The sequence below is a fragment of the Eleutherodactylus coqui genome, chromosome 3 (assembly GCF_035609145.1).
Source record: "Eleutherodactylus coqui strain aEleCoq1 chromosome 3, aEleCoq1.hap1, whole genome shotgun sequence".
NCBI lineage: Eukaryota > Metazoa > Chordata > Amphibia > Anura > Eleutherodactylidae > Eleutherodactylus > Eleutherodactylus coqui.
The window spans coordinates 147,625,987-147,653,595 of NC_089839.1; the positions used below are offsets into that span (position 1 = coordinate 147,625,987).

The 27,609-nt window shown below is 44.2% G+C and overlaps 1 protein-coding gene across 2 annotated transcripts; it reads right to left on the reverse strand.

The window, feature by feature from the left end:
* Positions 1–3,201: 3,201 nt before the first annotated feature.
* On the reverse strand, positions 3,202–16,783 carry EIF3D (eukaryotic translation initiation factor 3 subunit D). Of its 2 annotated transcripts, none has more exons than XM_066596289.1 (16): positions 16,672–16,783; positions 12,771–12,900; positions 11,999–12,044; positions 11,586–11,722; positions 11,380–11,465; positions 11,199–11,271; positions 10,863–10,984; positions 10,197–10,329; positions 9,935–10,082; positions 8,054–8,184; positions 5,731–5,816; positions 5,521–5,650; positions 5,285–5,427; positions 4,965–5,157; positions 4,384–4,477; positions 3,202–3,308 (listed from the first exon to the last, which is right to left on the reverse strand). In XM_066596289.1, the coding sequence occupies exons 2-16, from the start codon at positions 12,891–12,893 to the stop codon at positions 3,295–3,297; spliced, it is 1,659 nt and encodes a 552-aa protein (XP_066452386.1). In that variant the 5' UTR covers positions 12,894–12,900; positions 16,672–16,783; the 3' UTR covers positions 3,202–3,294. The 2 variants fall into 2 exon arrangements, with proteins under 2 accessions (XP_066452386.1, XP_066452385.1); XM_066596288.1 differs by having other exon boundaries at positions 16,668–16,783.
* Between the last annotated feature and the right edge of the window lie 10,826 nt (positions 16,784–27,609).

Below are 27,609 nucleotides of genomic sequence, written 5' to 3' on the forward strand. Positions count from 1 at the left end.
ACATGGCCGCATTACAGCCTATGGGGTCATGCAGATTGACCTTTTTTTCATGTTGACTGCATGAAAGAAAAAACTCATTGTGTGTCTGATTCCTGTCCGTATCACAGAGTAGAAATAGGACAAGCTAATGCACGTCTATGTGCTCTATTCGGGTAAATCAGAGGGAACGCGGACTGGCGTTCAGGTGCAACAAAGGCAGAGGTAGCACAGGTGCAAAATACTCATGAACGCGCACAGAGCCACCAGGAACATCCTGTTATACGTGTATAGGGTAGCAGTCACACATATACAGAACATGTAGTGCACCATGCAAGCTTACACCCTATAAGTGACCTTCATACTATTAGTATCAAGAGGAGACGCTTTACAAGCCTTATCTATATGCAAGTATGACGGCTCCTATATAGCACGTTTTTGCATGCAAAACGCAGAAAATTTTAATGGGGTCATTTTTTTTTTTTTGCGCGTGATTCTCAGTCGCAAAAAATAAAAATGTATATATTATATATAACATTTTTATTAGGACCTGCTCCAATTTATGAGCATTTGCACGCCAAAGAGATTTATACTTGCAAACATCGGCACTTTGTTAGGCTTAATCGCTATTAAGATGAGAGCAGGGGGATCCCCCCGTCATGTGATCTAGCGGTGCCTGCACAAATACGCACAGTATTTGCACAGGCACACGTAAAGTACACTCGTTCTCTGCGCAAAAAGAAGTTGTGCAAGAGTATTGCATATTTTGCAAAACGCTAGTGTGTCTCTGGCCAAATACTTAGCACCCCATCCAAATGTATGCTAGGTGTACAAGTGACTGTTCATCAGTATTTTGCACCGATGCTACCTCCCCATATAGCATCTTGCCTTCCAATATGCTGCTGGGCACTGGGGTTTGTATCATAAATTTGGCCTTTTTTTAGCGTTTTTTTTTTTTTTTGTGTGGATTTGATCCCCTTCACAAATTCGGTGATCACAGGCCACAGATGTGTGGGAAAACAGTCAGTCTAAACTCCCAAGCATCTATATTTATCATACCGATCTCCTGGTGATTGCAGCACTGATGCAAATATTTATCCGCTGGTTCTGCCTGTTGCTTTCTGGAATTTACAGACATTCTAGCCAGTGTCAAATTCTAGTAATTTCCTAGGAATGATCTGGGATCCGGGCCAGAAAGTCGTAGAAAACTGCAGCGAAAATAGGAGTCTGGGAAAAGAAAAGTCAAAACTCCCAAAGACTTGTTCCCTTTGGACAACTTTTTGCTATCAGCTTATCGTGGAGCCCGGTTACTAGGACCCTCAGCAAACAGCTGTAACCTCTGGGGTAACGCTGGAGCCATCCTCCTGCAGCAAGCCGTGTAGTGCGCAGATATGGTGTGAATATAGTAAAAAACACGGCATTTAGAACTAACGCTATTATGGTATATTACGCCCCGGCACCGCTTTTTACTACACATGGCTTTATCAAGCTATTTAGATCCTGCTGCATGTTACATCTGCTTTCACTGGAGAGCAACTGGCGCATACAGAGCACCAGCCGGGATTTGATGCTTTATTTGTGCAATTTCATGCAGCATTTTTTATTTTAAATGCTACTCAGGTTCTGATGCAATTTTTAAAGCAAAAGGACGGAGCAGAAGTGCTTCTTTTATATACTGTACACTCCTTTCTAATTCACTGCTGGTTTTGGCTTAAAAAAAAAAAAAAAAAAAAGGATGGAACATTTTTTCCAAAAGCATGCAAAATCCTCAGTTTATTGTTATTCACATGGATATCGTATATGCGCCCAGGCGTGAAAACGCATTGTATATGCACTGGGAATAAAGCCTTAAAGGGGTTGTCCTGCGCCGAAACGGGTTTTTTTTTTTCAATAGGCCCCCCGTTCGGCGCGAGACAAACCCAATGCATGTGTTAAAAAAAACAAACAGTTTAGTACTTACCCGAATCCCCGCGCTGCGGCGACTTCTTCCTTACCTTACCAAGATGGCCGCCGGAATCTTCTCCCATGGTGCACCGTGGGCTCTATGCGGTCCATTGCCGATTCCAGCCCCCTGATTGGCTGGAATCGGCACACGTGACGGGGCAGAGCTACGAGGATCAGCTCTCCGGCACGAGCGGCCCCATTCACCAGGGAGAAGACCGGACTACGCAAGTGCGTCTAATCGGGCGATCAGACGCTGAAATTAGACGGAGCCATGGAGACGGGGACGCCAGCAACGGAGCAGGTAAGTGAATAACTTCTGTTTGGCTCATAATTAATGCACGATGTACATTACAAAGTGCATTAATATGGCCATACAGAAGTGTATACCCCCACTTGCTTTAGCGGGACAACCCCTTTAATAGACCAACATTGAAATCTATATCTATTCCTGCTTACTCCTTTTCCTGACCACTTGTATCTATTCCTTATAGATTATAAGCTTGTATGGACGAAGCTCTCATGTATACTCATTAGTCTGTACCACACTGTTCTTATTAAATGTTAGCTCAATACTGTGCAATGTATATAAAATACAATGCATTCCCATAGACTGCTCATTTAAATTACAGAAAACTCAGGATTGTCATTGCGGTCCTGGACCTTTGTGACCCTACGGTATTGGACATTTTCAGTTTTTCCTCCCCACTTTTGAAAAACCACAACTCTTCTATTTATTCATCCGCGTAGATGTCTGTGTGTTGTTTTTGCGGGACGAGTTGTATTTTTCAATAGCATTATGTAATGTACCATGTAATGTACTGAGAAAACTTTTTAAAACCAATTTCACATTTTTTTTCAGTCCCCATAGGGGACAAAAACTTGCGATGGTTGATCGCTCCTGCAGTATGATACAATGCCATAGTATTACATTATACCATGATCTGACAGCAATCTGCCACCCCACAGGCAAAGCTTGATAGGCAATCTGCCATGTCAGTCTTGGCGGCTTTCAGAAGGCAACCGCACGGCACCCCGCGATCTCATCAAACATTAATTGTGGCATTTAAAGGTTAACAGCTCCAATCAGCGGCACTGCTGATGAGAGCTGTTTTGGGTGCACCCGCACTGTATAGAGTGGGATCAACCCCAGATTCCCCTCCATACAAACCCTGTAACCCCTAAACTTTTCTGCTCCATTTGAGCACACAGATTCTTTGCAGGACCATTAAAGGAAATAGACAAGTCTTGAGCTTAGACATCATAAAACACATGCGAGTCGAGTGTCGGTCTGTGCATAATCTTTATTTGTTTCTGATAATGGGTCTTATCAAGCATCTGTGAGGGATGACGCATTCTGAAGAGGAACTCTGACACTTAGCTTTCTTCTTCTATTATAAGAAAAAGAAGAGTTAGATCACTGCATACGCAGACACAACACCCGTCATATACATAATCCTCAGAAGAGGAAATACAGCACAAGTCATTCATGCTACAAGAACAAGTAAGGGCTGTACCCCTACTGTTAGTATGCCTCAACCCATCCTGTATCTGGCCTTCCCATTTGTACCCCTTCCACCCCTCTTTTGCTCTCTTGCTTTCAGTCTTCGTTATCTACTTTTAATTATAATTAATCATCTGTTATATTATTGGCTCCACGTTAGTCTGTTGTACCTCAAAAACAGTGCGTTTTTTTTCATGGCCTTGGCTGGTACAATTACTTAGCTCCATTCAAGACAATGTTGCTTAGTTGTAGGGAGAATAACTACAGACCTGTTCTATCAATCTCAGGTCTGTTTCTGGTCTGAGGGCCACATTGCCATACTGAACCACTTCCAAGGGCCACAAGGGTATTCCCATCTGAGACATTTATGGTACATCCTAAGTATATGCCATAAGACTCACTTCCAGGACTCCCAGATATTGGGAGAATGGGGGTCACCTTTGCCCCCAATCAGCTCTCCAGAGGGGAGGAGACAATGCATAAGGCTCTCTCCATTGTAGATGATGGATGTCGAGGTAACAGCCTGGCAATTCACAGCTCCTATAAGCTACAATGGAGGGAGCTGCATGTATATAGGATGCCTCTAACTTATATACTCATTTCTGGGATTGCAAGACGGGTTAAGAGACTTTATTCTCCTAATATATAGTGCACCCAGACATGGCTACACTGTGCACCCTTAGTACTTGTCCTTTCTTATTGCCCTGCTTTGTCGCTCTTCACTAACATTGAAATTACATGTGAAAAGCCATGCATAGATACTTCTATGTCCAGATGATCGGGACACACAGGATAGCATTGTGGGCCGCAGATGTTATGGCGGAGACAATATAATCCCGCACATGCACCCTAGATGATTGAAGCTGCCGTTTGATTATGATACATGACAGCCTGACAGCAAATTGAGTCTATAATCATACACATTATACAAGACACATTTTTTTTAAATGTAATGACTGTACCTTCCACTTCTTCCTCCTCTTCCTCGTCTTCATCATCTTCATCCTCATCAGAGCTAAACGTGCCGTCAGGCAGGCTGTATATCCGAATAACTTGCTATAAAAGGGGACAGAAATAACACATGAACAATCTAGACAATCTATAAGATACCTACATTAGGGCCAAACAGTTTCTGCTGTGACTTAAGACTCTATACGTATGCACTTGTTCTAGATCTCATGCACATGGTGTAGCATTAAGCTTGTACAGGAGCACACAGAGGTCCCTGGAGCTCCATACTATGGAGCTGTATACATGGTTTGGTATTATAAGATGAAGCATGCAATGATTTTTTACTCTCTGTTGGATATCATATGAGCACTGTGTGCTGCTTGAAAATCAGACGTACAGAGGGACCACAAAGACTGTAGGTGCCATGTTAAGGTTCTGGAGGTTGAGTATATATATGAGGCATAACTGCAAAAGATGAATTGAGCCTAATAAAGGATTTAACGTGCTACGATGTACTCAGTGCTCATCACACTGAAAGTTGTGTATAGGTGTATTTAAAGCTCACCAGTATACCCATGTAGCCTATTCATACCTTGTTGGGGTCTTTCAGAATGAGGTATTTCCCTTCTTCCAGTTTCATACAAATGTCAATCACACAGCGCAAGATGCCCCAGGCATTCTCCATGCTCAAGTTTATTTGGTTGGCAAATTCACAGGGCTTGAATTGCTGAGTTCCAAGAATAACATGACGAGATGAATCCTTTACATGGTAGCGGGACACATACCTTCAAGGGAGAAGAAATGTTCATCAGGCCCCATTAAACAGTGAGTGTGCTCTTGAGACAGTGTCAGCAAATGCAACAATACCGCTACATTAATATATTGCTTTATTACAATTAACCCCACACTTACCCCAGCTTCAGGTACTCAGAACCAGCCAGCAAAGCACAACAAGTCCACCGGGCCAGCTTATAGCTGTTATTCTTCAGCTCAGTGGCGATCACAGCTCCTCTCTGAGAGTCCAGCTTTTGTCTCCAGTCCACACCATTACAGTGCTGAAAATGGCCAAACACAAAACGGAAGTAAGACCGCAAGGCTGATGGGAAATAGCGGGATAGAATTCACTTCTAAGATCTGACAGTCCTTACCCTGGAGTCCCACTCATTCAGGGTTTTGATATTTATAAAGGACACCTCAGCATTTGCCCCAGTCATCACTCCATCATGTTCGCATCGCACCACCAGGTCAATATCGTCTCCCAGCTTCCAGCGTCGGTACCTGCAGTCAGTAGGACAAGATGACGTTGCGTGCGGAAGGTTATTTCTTAATAAAGACCTGTGATAGAACTGAACGCTCACCTGTAGGCTACAGAGGCCACCTCGTTTTTGTCTACATCATCTTCCATGAAGGGGTTTGTGTTTGGAAATTTGTATCTCTCTTTACCCTGTGGGAAATACACAACGGTGATTCCAATATGGCACAATGGTGGCTTCTGGTAACACGAAACCACAAACAGCTCTGCTGGCTTACGAAAAATCTAACATGCAAGTTGATAGATGCTCTGAGGACAGCCTACGGCCGGGCTCAAGTGATGGTGCAGTAAGACACTGCGATCACCACAATTGTGATCACGTATGCCTGCGCTGTCCTGCACCGGCTTACTGGTTTTAAATATTTTCTTAACTTTCCTTACTAGCAACACGCTTAAAAAGCTACATACAGATGGTCCCCGACTTGCGAACAGGTTCCGTTCCGGGAGCCCGTTCGCAAGTCCGTTTTGTTCGCAAGTCGAACAAATGGTATGGAGCGGGTGGATCCCGCTCCATACAACGTCGGTTGCCGGCTGTTCTTACAGCGGGCACCCGGCGGCAGCAGTTCCGACGAGCCGTGCCGCTTGTCAGAACTGTTAACACTTTAAATACCGCTCTGACAGCGGTATTTAGAGTGTTAACAGTTCCGCCGAGCGGCGCGGCTCGTTGGAACTGCTGCCGCCGGGTGCCCGCTGCACCCGACGTTCAGGGGGCCCGTACAGCGTCCCACGATGAGATTGCGGGACGCTGTGCGGTTGCTAGGCAGCCGGGGACCTCCTGAAAGGCCCCAGGGCTGTCTATGCAGAGTGCCCATCAAGCGCATGGCTTGATAGGCGCTCTGCATAGACAGCCCTAGGGCCTTTCAGAAGGCCCCCGGCTGCCTAGCAACCGCGATCTGACCGGACAGGCTTCTATCAGGCTTGATAGAAGCCTCTCCGCTCCCTGCACAGCATGATGTAATGCCATAGCATTACATCATACTGTGCTGTACAGATAGTTCGTATCTAGCGAAATTCGTAAGTCGAATGTTCGCAAGTCGGGGACTATCTGTATAGGCAATATAATTGCATATGTACAGCGGTTTCATACGCACCCACTGAGAATAGGACTGCTACGTTCCTTTTTACGAGCATATTATACGCAATGAATATACGCAAGTGTGAATGTATCAGTGAAAATCAATGTACTTTCATTGACTCCATTCACCGCGTATTGTGTGCATAATATGATGTTCAATTACACTTGTGTGAGCCTGGCCTAAAGCAATTATCACAAACCTACCATAAAAGCAGCTAGGAAATTACCAGTGAACACGCTGGGCATCACCAGGCGCTGACAGATTGTGTGAACATTCAGCCAAGTTGCTTTAGATCACTTACAGGAGTATCCAAACAACACTGGCGCTTACTACTGAGACTAATGGGACCAGAACTCCTTATGGCTCAGTTTCTGTAGGGTTTCTATCTTTCGGACGGGTAGAGGCAGTATCTGTATTCATCTGCACAGTCATTAAATGTCCTTTTTTTTGTAAATCCATGAGATTATGGACTTGGGGATTTTTGCACATTGTTCAGTTTTGGCATTTGATGTAGTAGTTAAGAGGATAGTAGTTAATATTTTCTGATGATATGGTCTAGTTTAATGACCCTTTCTGGCTGGTGTATCTGTTGTGGGCTGTCATGGTACCATCTGCAGTATAGGTTTGTTAAACCAGGTTTAAGAAGGGGGTCTGTCCTAGTGGTAGGCGCAAGGGTGCACTTCCTGAGACAACTCCACTCTTGTGCAGGGGCTGAGCTGCAGTAGCAGACACAATCACATGAGAGAGGGGCCAATTCCAGACAAAAAGCAGAACAGATTTTTTGTAATCTCAGGCAACTCTTAATTCGGATTTTAATCCAAGCAAGAATGCAAACGGATTAGAACCATTTACATGACACTGCGCACCAGCTAGCAGTTTGTAGCTTATAAATGGCACATCAGATGAAGCTTTGGACCTACAATGAAGGTGCCCATATGCCCGGCCACGTGGCTTTTCCCCCCAGGTATTGTAGTGAAACGCCAAATGGAAACTGATGACAGAACAGATCCTATAGTTTTCTATGGGAGAGTTGATGGCATCTAGAGCATCAATTTTGATACTTCCCCCATACTGCACACGTTGCATGCAGCAATTTTCTGTCCAGATATGAAGGCCGGACCAGTGCAAGAAATGCACCAAAATTGCATCAGTTGTGTTCAGCATGTAAACACTGGTCAGACACAACAGAGGAATGAGAATCCAGCCTACCACATGGCAAAAGAGTTATATGGTTTTCCCTTTAACAGTATTTAATAGAGCGGAGGGCATATATTTGCCATTTATGACACTCACCATCTGCAAGCACTGTTGGGAGAAGTTGTGGTTGATGTATGTTGCCTCCATAGCCAGGTTTCTAGGAGAGTTGAAGGAGTTCACTTCATCCTGAGGTGGTTCGTTTGCAGTTTCACTGACAGTCAACAAGTCTAGATTCATAGAAACCAGAGTGACAGCAATGGGTTAATACGTGAAAATCAATCCAGATGTGGATGAGCAGAGATATAGAACTACTGACAGTTCTCTCCCTATGGAGCTGCAATACTGAACATGTAATACATCAATAAGCAATCAGAGGTTGGATAAAATAAAAAAAAAAAAAAAAATATATATATATATATATACAAAATCAAATAAAGTTTCACTCATATCATTTATATCTTGCAGACACACGTTTACTTGTCTTTCCTACAAGATGTGACCAATAGAATTACTCAGCCACTATTTGTACATGGAGGACAGTATAAAACCTAGCCAGAAGTTCTACTCAAGCATTCAGCATATGTGCCTATGAAGCCAAGGCCAGTAATGCCTCTCTTCACTGCACATGCGCTGGACGCTGATGAGCCTAGCTTGTAATGACATATCTTGGCCTGAAAGACATCAATCAGGCCAGGAGGGGGCGCTCAGCACAGCTCTTTACATTTGACTATAGTGTGCATTTTCTGAGTTCTTTTTCTATTTCATTTGCATCGGTCAAAATATACAAGGGCATCATTGTAAACCTATTTTTGAGAGAAGCCATAATGTTCTCTCTGCTTTTGTTCCATTATAAGTTTCTTTGTCCACTTTTCTCTCTGCTTACATGTATATGCGGGTGGTTTAGTTCATGTACCAGGCTGTCCGAAAAACGCAAGGTCACTTCATATGAACCCTGAAGAAGTGCAAGTAACCCAGTCTTAAATTGAAAGTATACGCAGCCTCAGGGAGAGAAAGGTCTGCCTTAGGCCTCCTTCCCACTGACGGATTTCCGCCGCATAACTCGCTGCGTTGCCTGCAGCTATTAGGTTCTATTGAACCCAATAGCTCAGAGCTCACGGTGCGGAATTCCGCACCATGAAATCTCCCGTCCTCACCCGCAGCATGCTCTATTTGCCGCTGGTGTACGCGTGGACGGCTTCCATTGCAGTCAATGGAAGCCGTCCTTTCACGCTATCTTCCGCTGCTGTAGCACAGCGGAAGATAGCGTGAAGCCGCCTCACGAGACGCTGCCGGGGCAGCCCCTTCAGCGCAAGCGCGTCTAATCCAGGCAGAAGGCGGCTTTGGTTGGCGCCATGGAGACGGGGATGCTAGCACCGGAGGGGGTAAGTGTATAACTTCTGTATGGCCAATATTTAATGCACGATGTATATTACAAAGTGCATTAATATGGCCATACAGAAGTGTATAACCCCACTTGCCATCGCGGGACAACCCCTTTAACTAACTGACAAGCCTAGGAATAGGTAATGTAACAAACTTTGCGTGATCTGAGGGAGGCTCTTGTAGACTGACCTCACTGCACTTGCTGAGCTTTAATAACTAATGGTAATAGTGAATTGTAATAAGCTATGTATAAGTAAGGGGTCTATTAAACCTCCTTTCCAATGTCTTCATCTAAAAAAACATAAATACTTCTGCTTGTTAACAAATAAACTGGAAATTGTCTTGATTACACAAGTTCTGTGTAACCAGTCAATGATTCTGGGAGCAGCTCGTAACTTAACCCTTTGAATTCACGGCGCTAACACTAATAATCTAGCGATCCCAAAGGCTGGAACCACAATGACCAGAAAGTGTTAACGGCATATCCTAGAGGAATGTTTACAATTAATTATGTTGAAAACCGGTCTAAACTGTACTGAACATACTGATGTAATAGCTGGAACTGAAATGCCATCAACAACTTATAATCCTCACCAAAGTCTGAGTTGTCTCTCTTGTCAAAGAAGATTTTCGACCCCACTCTCTGAACCACAATGTCCCAAGAGTTGACCGAACGTGTGCAGCACATAAGGGTGGCAAGAATGGCATCCGTGGCAAATACATTTCCCTGCGTCTTTGCCAGCTGTGGACAGACAAGCATTAGAGGCGTTGTAGAGAAACTTCATAATAAGTGCAGCTAAACAACAAAAAGGACACTTACTGTATAGATAAATAATACATAACACTATGAACTTACCTTCCTGATGACAGGATCATCTGTAGTTGTCACTGTATGGAAGATCCTCTTAATGCTCTTTAAAGATCGTTCATTCCTTGTGGTGACTCGATCAAAGGCTTTATCATAGTATTCCAGGGCTCCGCAGCACTCTCTGGGGTGTAAAGAACATGCATTGTCCCCACTATGGTACCACTGATTTCAGGTATACATACAGGCTATAAACGTTAACTTCCACAAGTTATACTATTTGACTTGTAAACATTACCAGCCGCAAATGATATACGTTTTATGCAATTAAGGCCGGTTTCACATTTACGTTGGAACCTCTGGTCGGAAGGTTCACCACAAATCTGACTCAAAATACTAGAAGAAAAAGCACTGCAGCTGAGCGGAACCCGAATGGACCCCATTATAGTTAATGGGGTCCGTTGGGCATTGTTCCATCCTGAAACAGAGCCGTTCAGCCATGGGGATTCGCTTTCCTCTTCCCTGAGCGAAGCAGGAAAGTGGAACTCCACGCGCAGGTATGAAATCACCCTGAGCGTGAAGTTGGACATACGCACAGGCGGCTGTATTATCTACTGAGAATCCCCTATACACATCACCGTTCAGCAATTCTCCAAACTTGCTAAAGAATCCAATTCAAAATGGGTTTATGGATGGTTGAGAATTACAGTTACTCACATGTCTAGTGGGTCAGACACCTCAAGGTAACGCATTTTCATCAAGCGGGGGAAATCCATTTCTTCCTTGACTTCCCAGTCACTGCGGACTTCTACAGAGGAATCTCTTGGTTTTAGTTGAGCCTATTAGGTTAAAACAGAGTCACACCTTAAGGGCCACTCCAGTGACAACACATTTTTCCATCACCGCACCCCGACCCGATCACCTGTCACACTCTGGACGTCTCCTATGTACAGTATATTGCAGTCATTCTCATTTAGTGCAGCCGCTTGTCTCATACTTATCAGAAATGATCTCACAAATCCATTACCCTGCTTAGACACACACTCGGCTTACCTGAGATTTTTGGTCCCATTTCTGGCGAACACCAAATTGCTTTTGGAATTTCTTCTGGAGTCTCAAACGATCTCTGGAATGGTATTAAATAGATCTTTACTACAGATGAAGTGCTATTAGCTTTTACTAACACATTCAGTGCAATAACCATATATAGCTTGGATATATGGTTTCTTCTTACCTCTCCTTCTGCTTGGCACTCTTAGGTAATGTCTGCATGTTAAACTGGAGCATGTTCCTTCTGTCTTTATCACGACGCAGATTCCTCTGTAAGCACAACATAGTGAAAAACCATTAGCACCGCATATGCCACCACCGCCAGAACTGCCTACATTCCCAAGCCTCCGACACTAAGCTCCCCCCAACAGACATATCTGGCCTCATAACCTGAGCGAAGCGCAGCCTATTCCTCTGGTATGCGGTTTTCTGCATCTTGGTGGTGTCCACAAGCTGGAAGCTGCCCTCATCCTCTTCATGGAAATAGGCATACTGACTGCCTCCGCCAAACTGTGAAGAATATTTATCTAGAAGGCAAAAACCCCAACAAGAACTAAGTGAGCGATTACATCAAAAGTTACAACCTTCCTAAAACTGGACGAGTCTGTTCACTGGATCTGTCTGATAAGTCCCGTATAAATATGGGACGATCACTCTGGAGGGTCCGATCTTGGATTTCCGGACTCACACCCCTTCCGGTACTGCTCAGATTATATATAGCAAATGAATAAAACCATCCATCACTTCTCTGAAATTGGAACACTGATCTGACTCTACCAATATGAACGAGCCCCCATACTTACTGGTGTATCTCTTGTCTTGATAGGTGGCCCCTGTCCAGTCTGCAACCTTATCAGTGAAAGCAGAAAGAGCACAGCCTGTTAGTCTGTTACTAGCCACCCCAAGTAAATGTACAAGTCCCCAGACATGGCTAACAAGAAGACTTAAAAGGGCGTTTCAAAGGAGAATACTACTGATGATGCATCCTCAAGATAGCTCATCAATAGTTGATCGGCTGGGGTCAGTCGCTTGGGCCCCCGACCGATTAGCTGATTGTGCACCCGCTGACAGTGACACAATTATAGAGGGGTGGGAGCACATGTCTCTGCTCCCAACTCTGTGTAGTGGCCGGCGCTTGTGTTGATCTCAATGAGGATAGGTCATCAATAGTATTCTCCCTGGAAAATCCCTTTAAGGCCTTGGTACAGACAATTGTTTTCCCAATCATCAGCTGACAAACGAGAAATTACTCGTTTGTCAGCCAATTAGATCTTTTGCGTAGGCAAAAAAAAATGCTTGTCAGTAAGATGTAAAGAGGGGACTGTGCTGCTCACGAATGCAGTCTGTATGGGGACAAATGACCGTCATAATTTGTCCCCATACATCAAAATCATTATTTATATAGCGTCAACATATTCCGCAGCACTTTACAAATCCGGGGGTACATATACAGCGTATATGAGTGCCAACTGAGATCCTAAACCACAGATCGGCGCTCATTAGTGGACATAATATCGCCCAATGTCAAGCCACGCTTACATACTGACATATCTTATATACAACACAATTAGGCACCTTTCCCAGACGATCTCCTTTGCTGAAGGGTTGGTAGGGCATATCCTTGAATTGGTCAGGTACGGCACAGGGTCCCCAGCCCAGGGGATTATCATTTATCACTGGCGCCTGGAATTTCGCCATTTTGGACCTGGAAGAAAAAAAACATAACACCATATTAGATACCCAAAATTCCAAAGTGAATTTTGGAATAGAAACTAAGAGCAGCTTCGGCATTGGAAGGTTGCCCTGATAAGAGGATCTCCCCCTGTACACCATTTGGGCCACTACAGAGTGTACGGAGCTGTGGCTCCATGCATAGTGACAGCCATGAGCAAAGAGTCCAACCCTGCCAATCTCCAATTGATGACCTTTCCTGTGAGGATCAGTCATCAATACTGTAAACCCTTTTAAAGGCTGTAGACACCATTGGGGACAATTATTTTTTCCTGAAATGTATGTATTTTGGATGACAATCAATTTTGCAATAGAGTTTTATTAAATGTGTTGCATCATTTGTCGTCTGCAGCTTCTACTTATCACTGTATATAGACACTGCAGTCCAAGCGCCAACAGGAGATCCGTAAGTGAGGCTACCCTGACAGCTTACAGTGCTTGAATAGTCGCTACAGCGAGTTGTTAGCGTATGAACGACTGTTTGGGTGCTTTTACAAAGAGCAGTCCCTGAAGTACAGACCTCACTGCGCAATTGTTGGCTAGTCGCCGGAAGAAGGACGTTTGCCTGTTTACACCAGACAATCAAACAACAGCTTTTTTGGGCGAGTTCAAAAGAAGCGACCAGGGAATGAACGCTTGCTTTTTAAGCTAGTTGAAACTGAATGATTTTTGGAGTGATAATGGTTGCGTCTACGTGCACCTCTTCTCCTGCACGTCCTTATTAGCCAGTTTATGGCTGCGACAAAGTTATCATAAACTAGCTGAAAAAAGTGCAGGAGAGAAAATGGCTGAAAACTACTGGTCCTTCTAGACGGGACGAGCTGTGGGGCAAATGATGCCTGGCACTTGTCCCAGTGATGCCCGCCCTGTGCCGTTACACAAGAGTATCGCTGGCAACATTGAAAGCGCTGCCAGCATGGAGGTCGGACAGTCACCCAAAGACTTATTGCTTCTGTATTTTCTCACCGGAGCGACAGTCATTCAGCGAATAGAGATGGAGCGCGCCAGAGATCTCTTCCAGCCACCCGCCTCCATTTACTGATGAATGACTGCCTGTTTACACGGAGTGAGAGCTCGCTCACTGGTCGTGGCAGGGAACTGGACTAACACAATCAGCGATTTTCCTTAGGGTACACGCACTGATCTGCATCGGGGCATTCAGATGAGTGTTGTTTTCGTGCGCCATTGGTCATGTGAAAAAAAAACTGCAGCATGTCCTATCTTGCCGCGTATCACAGACCAAAATTGCCCATCGAAGTCTATGGGACTGTGTCAAAATGCAGCAAATATGCAATTGGGTACGTAAGCATTGTTTTTATGCATGTTGCCCAGAGACAGCGGGTAAAAAAAATAGTGACATCAGTTGGGTGTTTTTTTGGCACGAGTGTAAACCACAGTGAATACGGATGTAACGCGCATGAGAACCAAAACGCACTAAATACACGCAGTGAAAACTGTGCAATTGTTTTGCACCCAAGTTGCACAGACCCGTGTGAACGTGCCCGTACTTTACCCTGCCTGCAGTCGGGGATCCACTAGCCCGTACAGGGGCGTCCAGGAGATCGGCCTCCCAATTATCAGGGATTTATTGCATGTGAAAATGTGGAAAGCGGCCGTACAGAGACGACTAGCGGCTCATCAGCCCCCCACAATCAGCAGCAGATCCCCCACAACCTCAGTGCTGGCAGGGCAAGCGTCAGTGTGGAGGGGCACAAGTATTGGGGCGACCGTCTGCTCTACACACATTTTGCAAGAACATTATTCGCTGCTGATCCCCAACAGAGGGTCATCTGCACCCACCGCGGACTATCGGTAAAGGGATCTGTCATCACCTTTAAGCCCCATGAACTTGGTTATGGGATCTTAAAGGTGAAGGAACAGGAAGTATGGAAAGAAGTGTTGCATCCTCACCATGTTCCCGTGAAGTTGGCGCACGCACAGCGTTACCATATTATCCAGCTCTGCGCATGCGCTCTCCCATTAAGGCGGCCTTCATATCTGCGTTGGAATCTCCGTTCGGAATGAAATACTGTAAGAACAGACTAAATGCAGCGCTTCTTCCTGTAAAAGCCGGCAGACCCCATTATAGTCAGCGGGGTCTGTTCAGCTCCGTTAAGAGACTAATCCATTCGGCTGAGGGATTCCCCGATGCTGCGGAACGGAACAGGAAACTGGAGCCCCCGACACAGATGTCAGAGCAGCCTGCGCTCCACAGAAGGGTGTCTGTGCCCGCCCACTGCGCAGGGACGCGGCAGTGGCGAATATGAAGCAGCGCTCCCAAGACTCCCCGTTCCGCCATCTTTAAAGGGGTTGTCCCGCGAAACAAAGTGGGGTTATACACTTCTGTATGGCCATATTAATGCACTTTGTAATGTACATCGTGCATTAAATATGAGCCATACAGAAGTTATTCACTTACCTGTTCCGTTGCTAGCGTCCTCGTCTCCATGGTGCCGTCTAATTTCAGCGTCTAATCGCCCGATTAGACACGCTTGCGCAGTCCGGTCTTCTCCCTGGTGAATGGGGCCGCTCGTGCTGGAGAGCTGCTCCTCGTAGCTCCGCCCCATCACGTGTGCCGATTCCAGCCAATCAGGAGGCTGGAATCGGCAATGGACCGCACAGAAGACCTGCGGTCCACCGAGGGTGAAGATCCCGGCGGCCATCTTCGCAAGGTAAGTAAGAAGTCACCGGAGCGCGGGGATTCAGGTAAGTACTACCCGTTTTTTTTTTTTTAAACCCCTGCATCGGGTTTGTCTCGCGCCGAACGGGGGGGCTATTGAAAAAAAACCAAAACGTTTCGGCGCGGGACAACCCCTTTAAGCCCCATAACAGTTTATAGGGGCTCAGGTTATGACAGGTTCCCTTTAAAAAGGCGGCATCTGCCCCACGGCAATCAGCCGACTGCTGAGGGCAGAGACGTGGCATCATACACACGGGCGATCACGGCACACCAGCGGACATGTCCCCTCCGCAGCGCCGCACTATAAGACGCTGCATTATTTTAACGCTGTTTATGTGCGCATTTTTACTCTATATTTTTGAGCAGTATCAACACAGACCAGTGATGATGTCACAACTGTTTTCCCCTCCTGTTGGCATAGCAACCGCCGGAAAAACCGCTGTATTACTTGTGTGATTGCAGATTTACTGCATTTTTTATGCACCCCTTTCATTTCAATGGGCGATTCAGTACATAAATAAACGCCAAAACCCCGAAAATAGGACGCGCTGCGCACGATTTTGCACACATAAAATATGCGGTGCAAGAACACAAGTTAGAGACGTGCCACGGAAACGCAGCATTAAAAATGGCGTGTTCCAGCGCAGGTCTGCGAGGTCCGATTAAAACCAATGGGAGCGCTGTACCATGACCACCGCAGCGCGCGGGACGCCACGCTAACTGCAGTGAAAATAGCCAAACAGCCGGTGTGAGAGCGGCCCTAGTGCTGCAAACAGACTGCATAATACACAGTAAAATGGCGCTTGCAAACGGGCAAATACGGAGGTCTTAAGTTGGGGGCAGTGAGGACAAACGTACGGTGAGGGGGTGCCAACTGTGCCAGTCACCAATAAGGACGACTACTCCTGTGCCCGTACAGCTGGCAGCACCGGCCATTCATACACATACAGGGAGAAACACCGGCTCTCCGGCCTAACGCCGTTCTCCTACACATCCTAACGCCAAAATCACCCCAAATCCCCTCCCAGCCGCCCCCCATCCTCACAGACTTCCCAACTCACCGACCTCCACCGATCTCTCCCCGGATGGCGGCGGATTTCTTCTAGGCCGCACAGCAACCCACTACCGGCTCTAGTCACAAGACTGCCGAAAGAGAGCGCTTTACGTCACTCGGCCAGCACTGTCGCAAAAAGTTCCAGAACGAGCGTAGTCAGAACGTGCCAGCAGTGTCGTGAAGCCGTACGTGCCGACGTTACGTAAGCAGCATAGAGAAGATAATCCTCTGTAGTAGAGCGCCGCCAAAGCCGGAAGTACGTGTCTGTGTGCAGGAGGACCGCAGAGCTGCACGTCCTGCAGGCTGGGGATGTGGCTCCTATGTTGCTTTATGTATCAGATTGTATTCTTTCACTGAGCAAAATGTAAAAACATGGCCGGTGCCAGAGATTATTATGTGCTGGGGTCTAGTAGCAGGAATTTTCCTCATGCTGCCCATCGCTATGTACTATGTTGGCGTGTATCCACCAAGATAGAACATGCTGCAGTTTTTCTTGCACGCATAATTTACGCAATTCGTGTGAACGGCAAAATGGCCGCCTATGGGATATTTGTACAGCATATTACGCACGTAAAACCCATGTGCGCATAATACGCTATGAGCATACGCTCGGGCAAGACAGCCCTAACGCTAATTAGGATGTAAAGCCGTGCGTCTTTATTAGCTGCACATAAATGAACATGCTTTGCATACGCAAAAAGTACAGTGAAATATGTCGATGCATACGCAAAAAAGCATAGTTCATTCTGCAAGAACGCAGCGCTCATGTTCGCAAATACACATCCGCTCGTGTGACGCTGTGCGATGTGTTTACATGTCCCATTGAAAACAATGGGCGATGCCTTCCGAGGACCGCGCAGAGATAGAACATGCCACGTTTTTTACATGACTCCATTTATTTGAATTGCGTATTACGCGTGTGTAATATCCGCTACATCGCAGCAATTCAAATGCATTGATTTTCGCATGTCCCACTCTTATTTGCAATTTTTAATTGCGTAAAATACGCACATAAAAAAGAACGCAGTAGGTTCTATTTTACCGCATACTACGCGCCATAGAGCCCATTCTTCTGCATGGGTGTGTAATAAACGTTGCACATAAGCAATTACATTGCATATGTGTGGCATTTATGCAGTGATAGCTGGCTCAACGCCGGCTCACATGGCGGTGAAGCGCTGCGCAACACACGCAGCGTTTTACACTTACGGCTATGTGAATGAGCCCTAATTAGGATCATGGTTGGAGCAGCGCAGAGAGCCGTGTACGTACAACTAGATGGAAAGTGCGCAGCTGCAGTCAGCTGAGGTTCTCTGGCGCAGCTCGCATCAGAGCAGGTAGCAGGGGCGGTGGGCACTACTGGCCTCCCGGAATCAGACAGACATGCTGCAACCTTCTTACCCGGACCATTGGTTTATGAAAAAAAAAATGTGCTTACCCGCATCGCCCCATTGATTTAATGGGTCCAAGTTCCGTCCAAGTTTGCTCGGTTACAAACTCAGATGAAAAAAGTGTCTGTGTAAGGGCTCCTACCCACTAGCGTTTTTTTTACCGCTGCGATATCGCTGTTTTTTTACTGCAAATGTCAACGGGACTTTCTAATGTTAAAATCGCATTGCACAAAAATCACAGAAGCGCAAACTTGCGATTTTTGTGCGATGTGATTTTAACATTAGAAAGTCCCATTAACATTTGCAGTAAAAAAAAAAAAACGCAGCGATATTGCAGCATTAAAAAAACTGTTAGTGGGTAATAGTCCTAAAATGGCACTAGAGGAATATTTGTCTGAGCAGCACTGAACAAGAGCGCTACATTTAGGCCAGGCTTATCGCCGTGTAGATGACAGCGTATCTCACGCACAATGTCATGTGCAGTCTAAAAAATTTCCAGCTCTGTCGCTTAGCAGCATTGGCGCATAAATGCCACACACATACAGTAATTATGTATGTACAGCATTTATTACGCACACGTAATACGCAATAATATAGAACATGCGTTCTTTACACGCTTATTATAAGCAAGGTGTGAGCGGATCAGTGAAAATGAATGTACTTTCATTGACTCCATTCACTGCCCATTATGAGCGAGTAATACGCTATTAAATTATGCCCGTGTGAGCCCGGCCTTAGTGTTAAGAATGAGAGTGGATTAAAAATGCGGTAATTTTTTATTTTTAAACCGCAACAAGAACGCCACATGTGAACACAGCCTCGGCTCTTTCGCACAGGCGTATATGTGCAGCATATTATACGCATATTTTTTAAATGCGCAATTCATTGTTCTGAACCCTCGTTGATTTATATTGGAATATTCAGACAAGCATATTTTTAATGTGAATGAAAATCGCATTAAAAACGCGGCATGTCCGATTTTTGGCGTGTATTATGTCCCGAAACAGGCTATTGAAGCCAATGGAACTGCGTAAATACACAGAAACCTGCGTATTCGTACATCCAAACAAGGGCCCTCCTGCCGGTCTTTTTGTGTGTATAAATACACTGCTTATTTATGTGCGCAAAAAATCCGCAGAAAGGCTGAAACACGCAGGGAATATGTGGATTTCGCGTGTGTAAGTACACTGAGTATTACACGACTGGAATACCTTGGGTGAGGTCACACACAGACGAATAGCTGGTGAATGCAGCAATGTACAGTACAAGGTAAGTGAACTGGATTGTAGCAAACCCCATTCACTCTCAGGAGAAGAAATCTTCAGCAGAGAGTCATCATGCTGTGGACTTTCAGATGCTCTGTTTGCGGAAAAGTGACAGATTTTCATTGCTGATTTCATTGATTGCTCTGCATTGAGTGGAATCCACAATGAAAATCCGCAACAGAATCCCCAATGAAGTTGTGTAGATTTTAATGTGGTGTGGCACAGAATGACCTGCATGCAGCACTTTTTCTTCCGTCCAAAACCAGGGCAGCTGAGTGGAAAGTGAACTGAACCGTTCGACTGTGGGGTTGCCCTTTCCTGCTCCCCGAACAGAGCAGGAAAGCGGAATCCCCATTGCAGATGTGAAGGTACTAGAGATGAGCGAGTATACTCGCTAAGGCACTACTCGCTCGAGTAATGTGCCTTAGCCGAGTATCTCCCCGCTCGTCTCTAAAGATTCGGGGGCCGCCGCAGCTGGCAGGTGAGTTGCGGCGGGGAGCGGGCGGGAGAGAGGGAGAGAGAGATCTCCCCTCCGTTCCTCCCTGCTCTCCCCCGCAGCTCCCCGCCCCGCGGCGGCACCCGAATCTTTCGGGACGAGCGGGGAGATACTCGGCTAAGGCACATTACTCGAGCGAGTAGTGCCTTAGCGAGTATACTCGCTCATCCCTAGAAGGTACCCTTCAGACAAGTGGCCTAGCCTGGCTGTGGGTGTACTGATCTCAACTCACAGCATCACCAGGCTTTGTGCCGTCCTGTGAGTTTTGGTCAGTAGACCCACGGTTGGGCCAGGACACTTGCCTGAAAATGGCAAAAGGTTGCCTTGGTACCTGTAAGCCAAAGCTCAGAGTTGGTCCCCTAAACAGAAGGGGTGCACATCTTTCTATTATACTTCTTCTATATAGGGTCCAACCTTTGTTTTGGCTTACAAATACTGAAGCAGAATACTACCATGTGAAAGTGGTCTCAGGCTATATTCACACTAGAGTTGTTTTGACCGCTCCAGGGTTATTAAAAATGGAAATCAGAAAAGGGAAGTGAAGTGGAAAGGATCTGTAAGCTTTCCACTTACATGCATTTTTTGGTGGCTCAGTTGTTAGCACTGTTGCCTTGCCATGCTGGGGGTTATAGGTTCAAATCTCATCAAGGGCAACATCAACTTTGAAAAACTCTATACAGCCATCACCCTTGATCAGATTTGAACTTAAAACTGCATTACTGCAAGGCAACAGTGCTAACCGTTTTGGAGGAGGAGAACAAGAAACACAAAACATATAAAGTCCATGCAGATGTTGTCTTTGAACCTAGGACCCTAGCGCAGTAAGGCAACAGTGGTAATGACTAAGCCACCATTCTTTTTCTTCTCCTTCTTCCTCCACCTCCAGAGGAGAAAGAGAAGAACAAAGTGAAGGAGGAATGAGGAGAACAAGAAGATTATTTTCTCCTCCTCCTCAGGAGAAGAAAGAAACTGGAGGAGGAAGAAGCTTGCTGGATCAGTGGCTAGCACTGTGGCCTTATAACACTGGGGTACTAGGTTCATGTCTGACTATAGACAACATCTGTATGTTCTCGTTGTGTTTATTCTTCTCAAGAATGGTGGCTCAGTTGTTAGCACTGTTACTTTGCAGTGCTGGAATTGTAGGTTCAAATCCGACCAAGGGTGATGGCTGTATTGGCTTTTTATGTTCTCTTTGTGTATATTCTTCTTGCTCTGCTATTTCTCTGGCAATGAAAGAAAAAGTGGTGGCTCAATTGTTAGCACTGTTGAACCTAGGACCCCATCATTGGAAGGCAACAATGCTAAGAACTGAGGCACAGTAACCATGTAGAAAACAGACAAAACTGGAAAGGAAGAACAGATTGTCCTCAAGTTCCATCCGCTTCCCATTGAGTACAATGCAATAAAAGGACCCATCTGTATTCAGTCTGCGCTGTTGATCCAGTGTGAAAAACAGAATAGAGATGGAAAATGCAGAAACTGAAACTTTCCTCTGCAATAGATTTCTACGGGCTTGAAAGGGAAAATGTTTTCTTTTCATTTTTCTGTTCCCATGATGGAACAGCAAACCAGAAATGAAACGTCTAGTGTGAAAAAGTCCTTAGAGTGTGTGTACTTGGGCGCAATCCACGTCAGAATAATCCGATGCGTATTTCTCTCTCATTTGCTCGGGTTGTTGCTGCGGATCGACAGTAGAGCTAATCCATGTGCAGATTTTCCAACGTGGAATCTGCATCAAGAAGACACATCACTTCTTTTTTTCAACATGTGGATTTTGAATTTGCGCCAAAAAAGTCTTCACTGTATAAACTACTCCACAGATTAGCTTTCAAATGAATGAAACACTTTTGATGTAGAATTGGTGCGGATTCCACATGAAGTCCGCGTCAATTCATGCCGAAATCCACCATATGAACATAGTCGTGGGGCCTATGTAAGTTACAGGGGTGTTCAACGGCCTATGGACTTTAATACCATAATGTATTACTAGACATCCTGGAACCTGTGAAGCTTTCGGAGACACATTACTACTGGGGAGAATACACACTGTAAGGGCTTATTCACATGGGTGAGAATCTCCCGTGAGTTTTGTTGAGCTTGAGCAATTTTTTTTGCCTCGCTAGGATAAAAATCGCAGTGTGTTCTATCTTTTGGCTACCCTTCGGAACGCCTCGCCCATTGTTTTAAATGGGACCTCTAAAGGAATTGCACGGCACTCGCATGCCGTGCAATGTGCATGCGAGTGTGATGAGATGTTTTCTATTGAAATTCGTGGGAAACACTTGCAATCCTCTAACACGCGTAAAACACGTCGGTGAGGATCGCAATTTCACAGAAGCGATACAAGGAATTTTGAAGGAAAAACGCATCACATCAGCTTGAAAAACGTACATTGGCAAACACAATATCGGGCCGAGTTTCTCGGCCTGATATCGCACTCGCCCGTATGAATGTAGCCTAATACCAAGGTGCAGACACACTTGTGTACTGAGAGAAAGAGCTACGTACTTACACTAAATATGAATCATTTTTGCTCAGTATTTATGTCAATATTTCACTCCTTGTTGTTTCAGTGTTTTTCATACGTCCTTGGTGTTATCATCAGATTTTTCTGCCATATTGGCAATACCAATATGGATCCATCTATGGAATCATACCTCTGTTATATGGCCTCTGAGGATGTATCTTATATATTAAAAAGTATGGGTCGTGTGCAGAAATAAAAACTTTAAGGGTGAATGTTTCTAAGGCACTGGCACCACCCACTGACAGGTAATGGTTTGAAGAAGACTGAAGCTAAGGGAATAAGATCAAAGAAGTTCAGACTGGCGGGTAAAGCATTTCGAGGTTCACAGACCTTTTAATCAGACAGCAAGTTAATTGTCGATTTCTATATTAATTCCTCATGGCCTGATGTATAGAGGCAAGGCTTGTGATCAAAACCATTGCGGTTGGGTCAACAACGTCTGTGCAAGAGCCATTTATTTAGGGTCAAGCACAAGATCGGGTCTTGTTATGTAATCGTTAACACATTTCTTAAAGCTGTTTTTGGGAACTGTTTTCCTGGTTCTACTTGACAGACCTGATCCTGTTATTGCCGTTATATTACAGCCATGTGAATGGTGACAGAGTAGCCATCACGTTCAAATTCTAGGAGTAACCATCACAGTCAACTTCTAGGAGTCACTATCACGGTCAGCTTCTAGGAGTCACCATCACGGTCAACTTCTAGGAGTCACCATCACAGTCAACTTCTAGGAGTCACTATCACGGTCAGCTTCTAGCAGTCACCATCACAGTCAACTTCTAGGAGTCACTATCACGGTCAACTTCTAGGAGACACCATCGCAGTCAACTTCTCGGAGTAACCATCATGGTCAACTTCTTGGAGTAACCATCACGGTCAACTTTCAGACCTCTAGACATTTCTGCTAACGAGTGGATGCTGTCTTCTGTTTCCTACTTCAGTTTTTCACAGGAGAGTGTGAAGGAGTCCAGTCCAATGTGTCAATTAGGCGGTTGGTGGCCCCACCATAATTGAGCCCCCAGGAATAAGTACATTCCTGACACAGGTCTACCTTTTGAAAATTAAAGGGGTTAATTGATGAGCTATTGCTGGACTGACACATACCATGAAAGTGCACAGACTGCTACATCTTCACTTCAATCTGTGCCATCAGCAGACATGTTTGCTGTTAGTCATTAATCTAACATTTGGTTGTTTTGCCATCAATTTTCCAGGGCTGTCTCATTTCAAGTGAAGATCAGCTGTTCTCGCTGCAGCCCACCACCCTGCCACCCCGTCTTATTCCACCTCTGTGAAATATGTCTTTCTAGAGAAATTACTTTTCAGGGCTTTTTAACTTTCAGTACATTCATCACTGTTGTACAGGCACATAGTCACATTAATTTCTTGTTGGAAATGTCAGCATTTCTTCTACAAATTACATTTCCTAAAACTTCATGGGTTAATGGAATTGACTTTGGTTGCACAATTGAAGTCAACCATGATTCATACAAAGCCGGTAGACTTCTTTGTTATCACGACTGCGCCTAAAGATGCTGTAACGGAGAGTTCATCACAACCGTTCTCTCAAGGCAAGTCTAGGCCAAAATGTGAGCCAGTGTTACATCCACGCAAGGGTTATCCTGCGATGCCTAAATGGGCGTAATATAACGTCCCAAATAGACCAATATACACACAAGGTATGAACGTGGAGAACAGAAAATATGTATATTAACTCCTTAAGGACCAGGGTGTTTTGATCCTAAAGCACCAGACACTTTCTAGGGATTTTGCCCATGTCATGTCAGACGTTCGTAAGTAAAAAAAAAAAATTGCAGCATGCCCTATTTTGGTCGATATCACGGACCGAAATCACCCATTAATGTCTACGAGAATGTAAAAAAAATGTAGCAAATATGCAGTTGCATGTGTATTCACAGCATTTTTTACACATGTTGCAAGAATACAGATGCAACACGGATGTGAAAAAACTGCACATAAGACACACCAAAAACTGTGGAAACTGCATTTTTCACAGATCAAAATTACATATTCCTGTGTGCATGAAGTCTTAGCAGGCAGCGTGAGACCTGCACGATATTTAGATTTTTTTTTTCATATATTGATCAAAAGATCAAAAATTTGAAAAAAAAAACAATCACTAAAATTCTTGAAAATATGGAAGTATAAATTTATAAAAACTTTTGACACTTTCAACAGAGCGCTAAATTCTTCACGAGGATTTATATGTGACTAGGAGGTATGAGAAATCTATAGCACAGATAACACTGCTGGCCTGGTGACCCCCCCCCCCCCTTCCTTCCCCCGCCATTAATTCAGGGACCATTAAACCTTGACATCTTTATCAGCGGACTATTTAAGTATGTTTTTATTTTTCTACTCATCCTGTTTTAGTATCATTTTAAGTGCAAACTAATCACATCCATGTCTGTGCCTTGTCAGAAGTATGTTGAAAACTCGATTGGGGTGCGGAGATACCCGAGTGGCACCCGTTCAGGTATTTCCATCAGCCGCATTGAAATGAATGAAGCGCTGACTGCACATGCTCAGCCAGCGCTCCCTTCATGCTGACATCACTGCAGAGAGAGAAGTGATCCCCGCAGTGTCAGGCAGATCAGGACATGGTACTCTTGTTCTGGAGATCGGCTGGAGTAAACTGGCCCTGTGTGTGCAAAAAATACCGTAATATACGCTGACATATGCGCAAAGCCACGATTATATCTCTCTCGAAACCTCATTCATGCACTAATACGCTGTTGCGAGCATATTTGTGCAAACGCTCATGTGAAGCCGTCCTTAAAGTCATTTTGTACATTTAAGGGTGGTTTCACACCTGTGTTGGGGATTCCGCTTTCCTGTTCCTTTCAGGGAGCAGGAAAAAGAAATCTCCATGGCCAAACGACTCAGTCTCTGGACGGAACAGCGCCGGACGCATCCCATTGGCTATAATGGGGTCTGCCCGCTTTCCGCTCAGCTGCAGTGCTTTTTCTCCCGGTATTTTGAGCCGGATGTATGATGGAACCTTGAGACGGTAGTTGCAACGCAGATGTGAAACTGCCCTAAGAAGGGCAGGGCTACAAGGGGGCGTAATATATTAGTTTTCATCTTCTGTTGAAGTGTGACTTGTGAAACTGGATCATGTCATGCAAAGTATTGTCTACAGTGACATCACATTGGCATTGGGTTGTACGTGTCTGTGGTCAAGTCTAAGGTGTGTAATAGATCACTGAGTATCCAGGACCAACCTACAGGCTGGTCCTGAAGGTCACACTCTGTTATGTGTTTATCTAGACTTTATGTAGTTTTCATTATAACCTCTTGTGATGTATGAACTAAACTGACACAATATTGGCTGACTTATGTGAAAACGGTCTCTGGTTCAGTTTCCAGCGCGCTTTAAGCCACGCTATAATCAGAGGGCTTCGGTGTCAGCGCACTGTGGTGTTGTGTGTCTTATTGGCAGTAAGGGATTGAAGCTAATTGTAACAGACTAATAGGATAAGGGATCTGGCTGCTAGGCAGAATTGTGATTGCCTAGCTTGCAGTTTCCTACTGTAACCACCAGAAGGCAGCCTCATTGTTATATCCTTCACATCAAATATTTCAGCCTTGTAAACTGATGTGTGTGCAATGCCGATTCTGTATGGCTGGTAGAGCTGCATGCACACCAACACCTAATCTCATTATCTATCTATCTATCTATCTATCTATCTATCTATCTATCTATCTATCTATCTGTCTGTCTGTCTGTCTGTCTGTCTGTCTATCCTATCTATCTACTTATCTATATCTATCTAGCTACATTTCTATCTGTGTATCTATTTATCTGTCTGTGTCTATCTATCTGTCTGTCTGTGTCTATCTTATCTATCTACTTATCTGTATCTATCTAGCTACCTTTCTATCTATTCGTGTTTGTCATTCTATGTCTTTCTACCTATCTATTTACTTATGTCCATTTATCTATGTCTATCGATCTGTCCATGTCTATCCTATCTATGTATCCGTATCTATCTAGCTACCTATCTATGTACCTATCTGCATCTGTCTATCTATTTGTATCTATCTATCTGTCTGTCTATCTTTCTACATTTGTCTACCTATCTATTTATCTGTGTCTATCTATCTTGCTATCTGTCTGTTTCTGCCCAGCTTTCTTTCTGTTTATCTATCGATTTATCTATCTGTCTTTGTATGTCTATCTTTCTATGTGTTTCTATCTATTATCAATCTATTTCTGTCTATCTTTCTATGTCTGCCTATCTTTCCGTGCTGTGGAATAAGTTGGTGCTATACAAATAAAGATTATTATTATTGACTATCTGTGTCTATCTATCCTTCTATTTGTTTCTATTTATCTATCTCCTATCTTTGTATCTATCTGTCTCTCTATCTGTGTCTGTCTATCTTTCTATCTGTATGTATCTACCTATCTATATACTTATATCTATATTTCTATCTATCTGTTCTATCTATTAATCTATCTATCTGTTTCTATTATCTATCTATCTATTTCTGTCTGTGTCTATCTATCTGTTTCTATCTGTTTATCCATCTATGTATTTTTCTATCTGTATCTATCTGTCTGTCTGTGTATGATCTATCTATCTATTTATTTGTATCGTTCTAGCTACCTTTCTATCTATTTGTGTTTGTCATTTTATCTATCTATCTATATTTATGTCTACTGTTCTGTCTCTTTTTACCTATTCTCTTAGAATCTATCTGTTTCTATATATCTGTCTATCTCTTTGTCTGTGTATCTTTCTATGTATTCTATTTGTTTATTTATATGTCTGTGTCTATCTTTCAATATATTCTCTCTGTCTTTTTATCTGTGTCTATCTATCTTTCTATTTTTATCTATCTATATATCTCCTATCTATATATCTATCTTTTTTATCTATCCATTTATGTTGCTATCTATCTGTTTCTATCCATCTATCTTTTTATCTGTCTGTCCTTCTATGTGTTCTGTGTGTCTATATTTCTATGTGTTCTGTGTGTCTACCTTTTTATCTGTCTGTATCTATCTACTTGTGTTTATCTATGTCTGTCTATCTGTCTGTTTCTATCTTATTATCCATTTATCTATCTATCTAATCTATCGGTGTCCACCTGTCTGTCTGTGTCTATCCTAACTATCTATGTATCTGTCTCTAGCTACCTGTCTATCTTTTTGTGTCCATCTATCTGTATCTATATGTCAATCTCTCTCTGTATCTAGCTATCCATCTATCTGTATTTATCTATCAATCTATTTATTTCTA

Excerpts from the sequence above, each read along its gene's own strand:
- EIF3D (XM_066596289.1), bottom strand. The coding sequence starts at position 12,893 with ATGGCGAAATTCCAGGCGCCAGTGATAAATGATAATCCCCTGGGCTGG. Across the intron at positions 11,723-11,998 it reads TCAAGACAAGAGATACACCA|ATAAATATTCTTCACAGTTT; the intron begins GTAAGTATGGGG and ends TTTGCCTTCTAG. Across the intron at positions 11,272-11,379 it reads AGTGCCAAGCAGAAGGAGAG|AGATCGTTTGAGACTCCAGA; the intron begins GTAAGAAGAAAC and ends ATACCATTCCAG.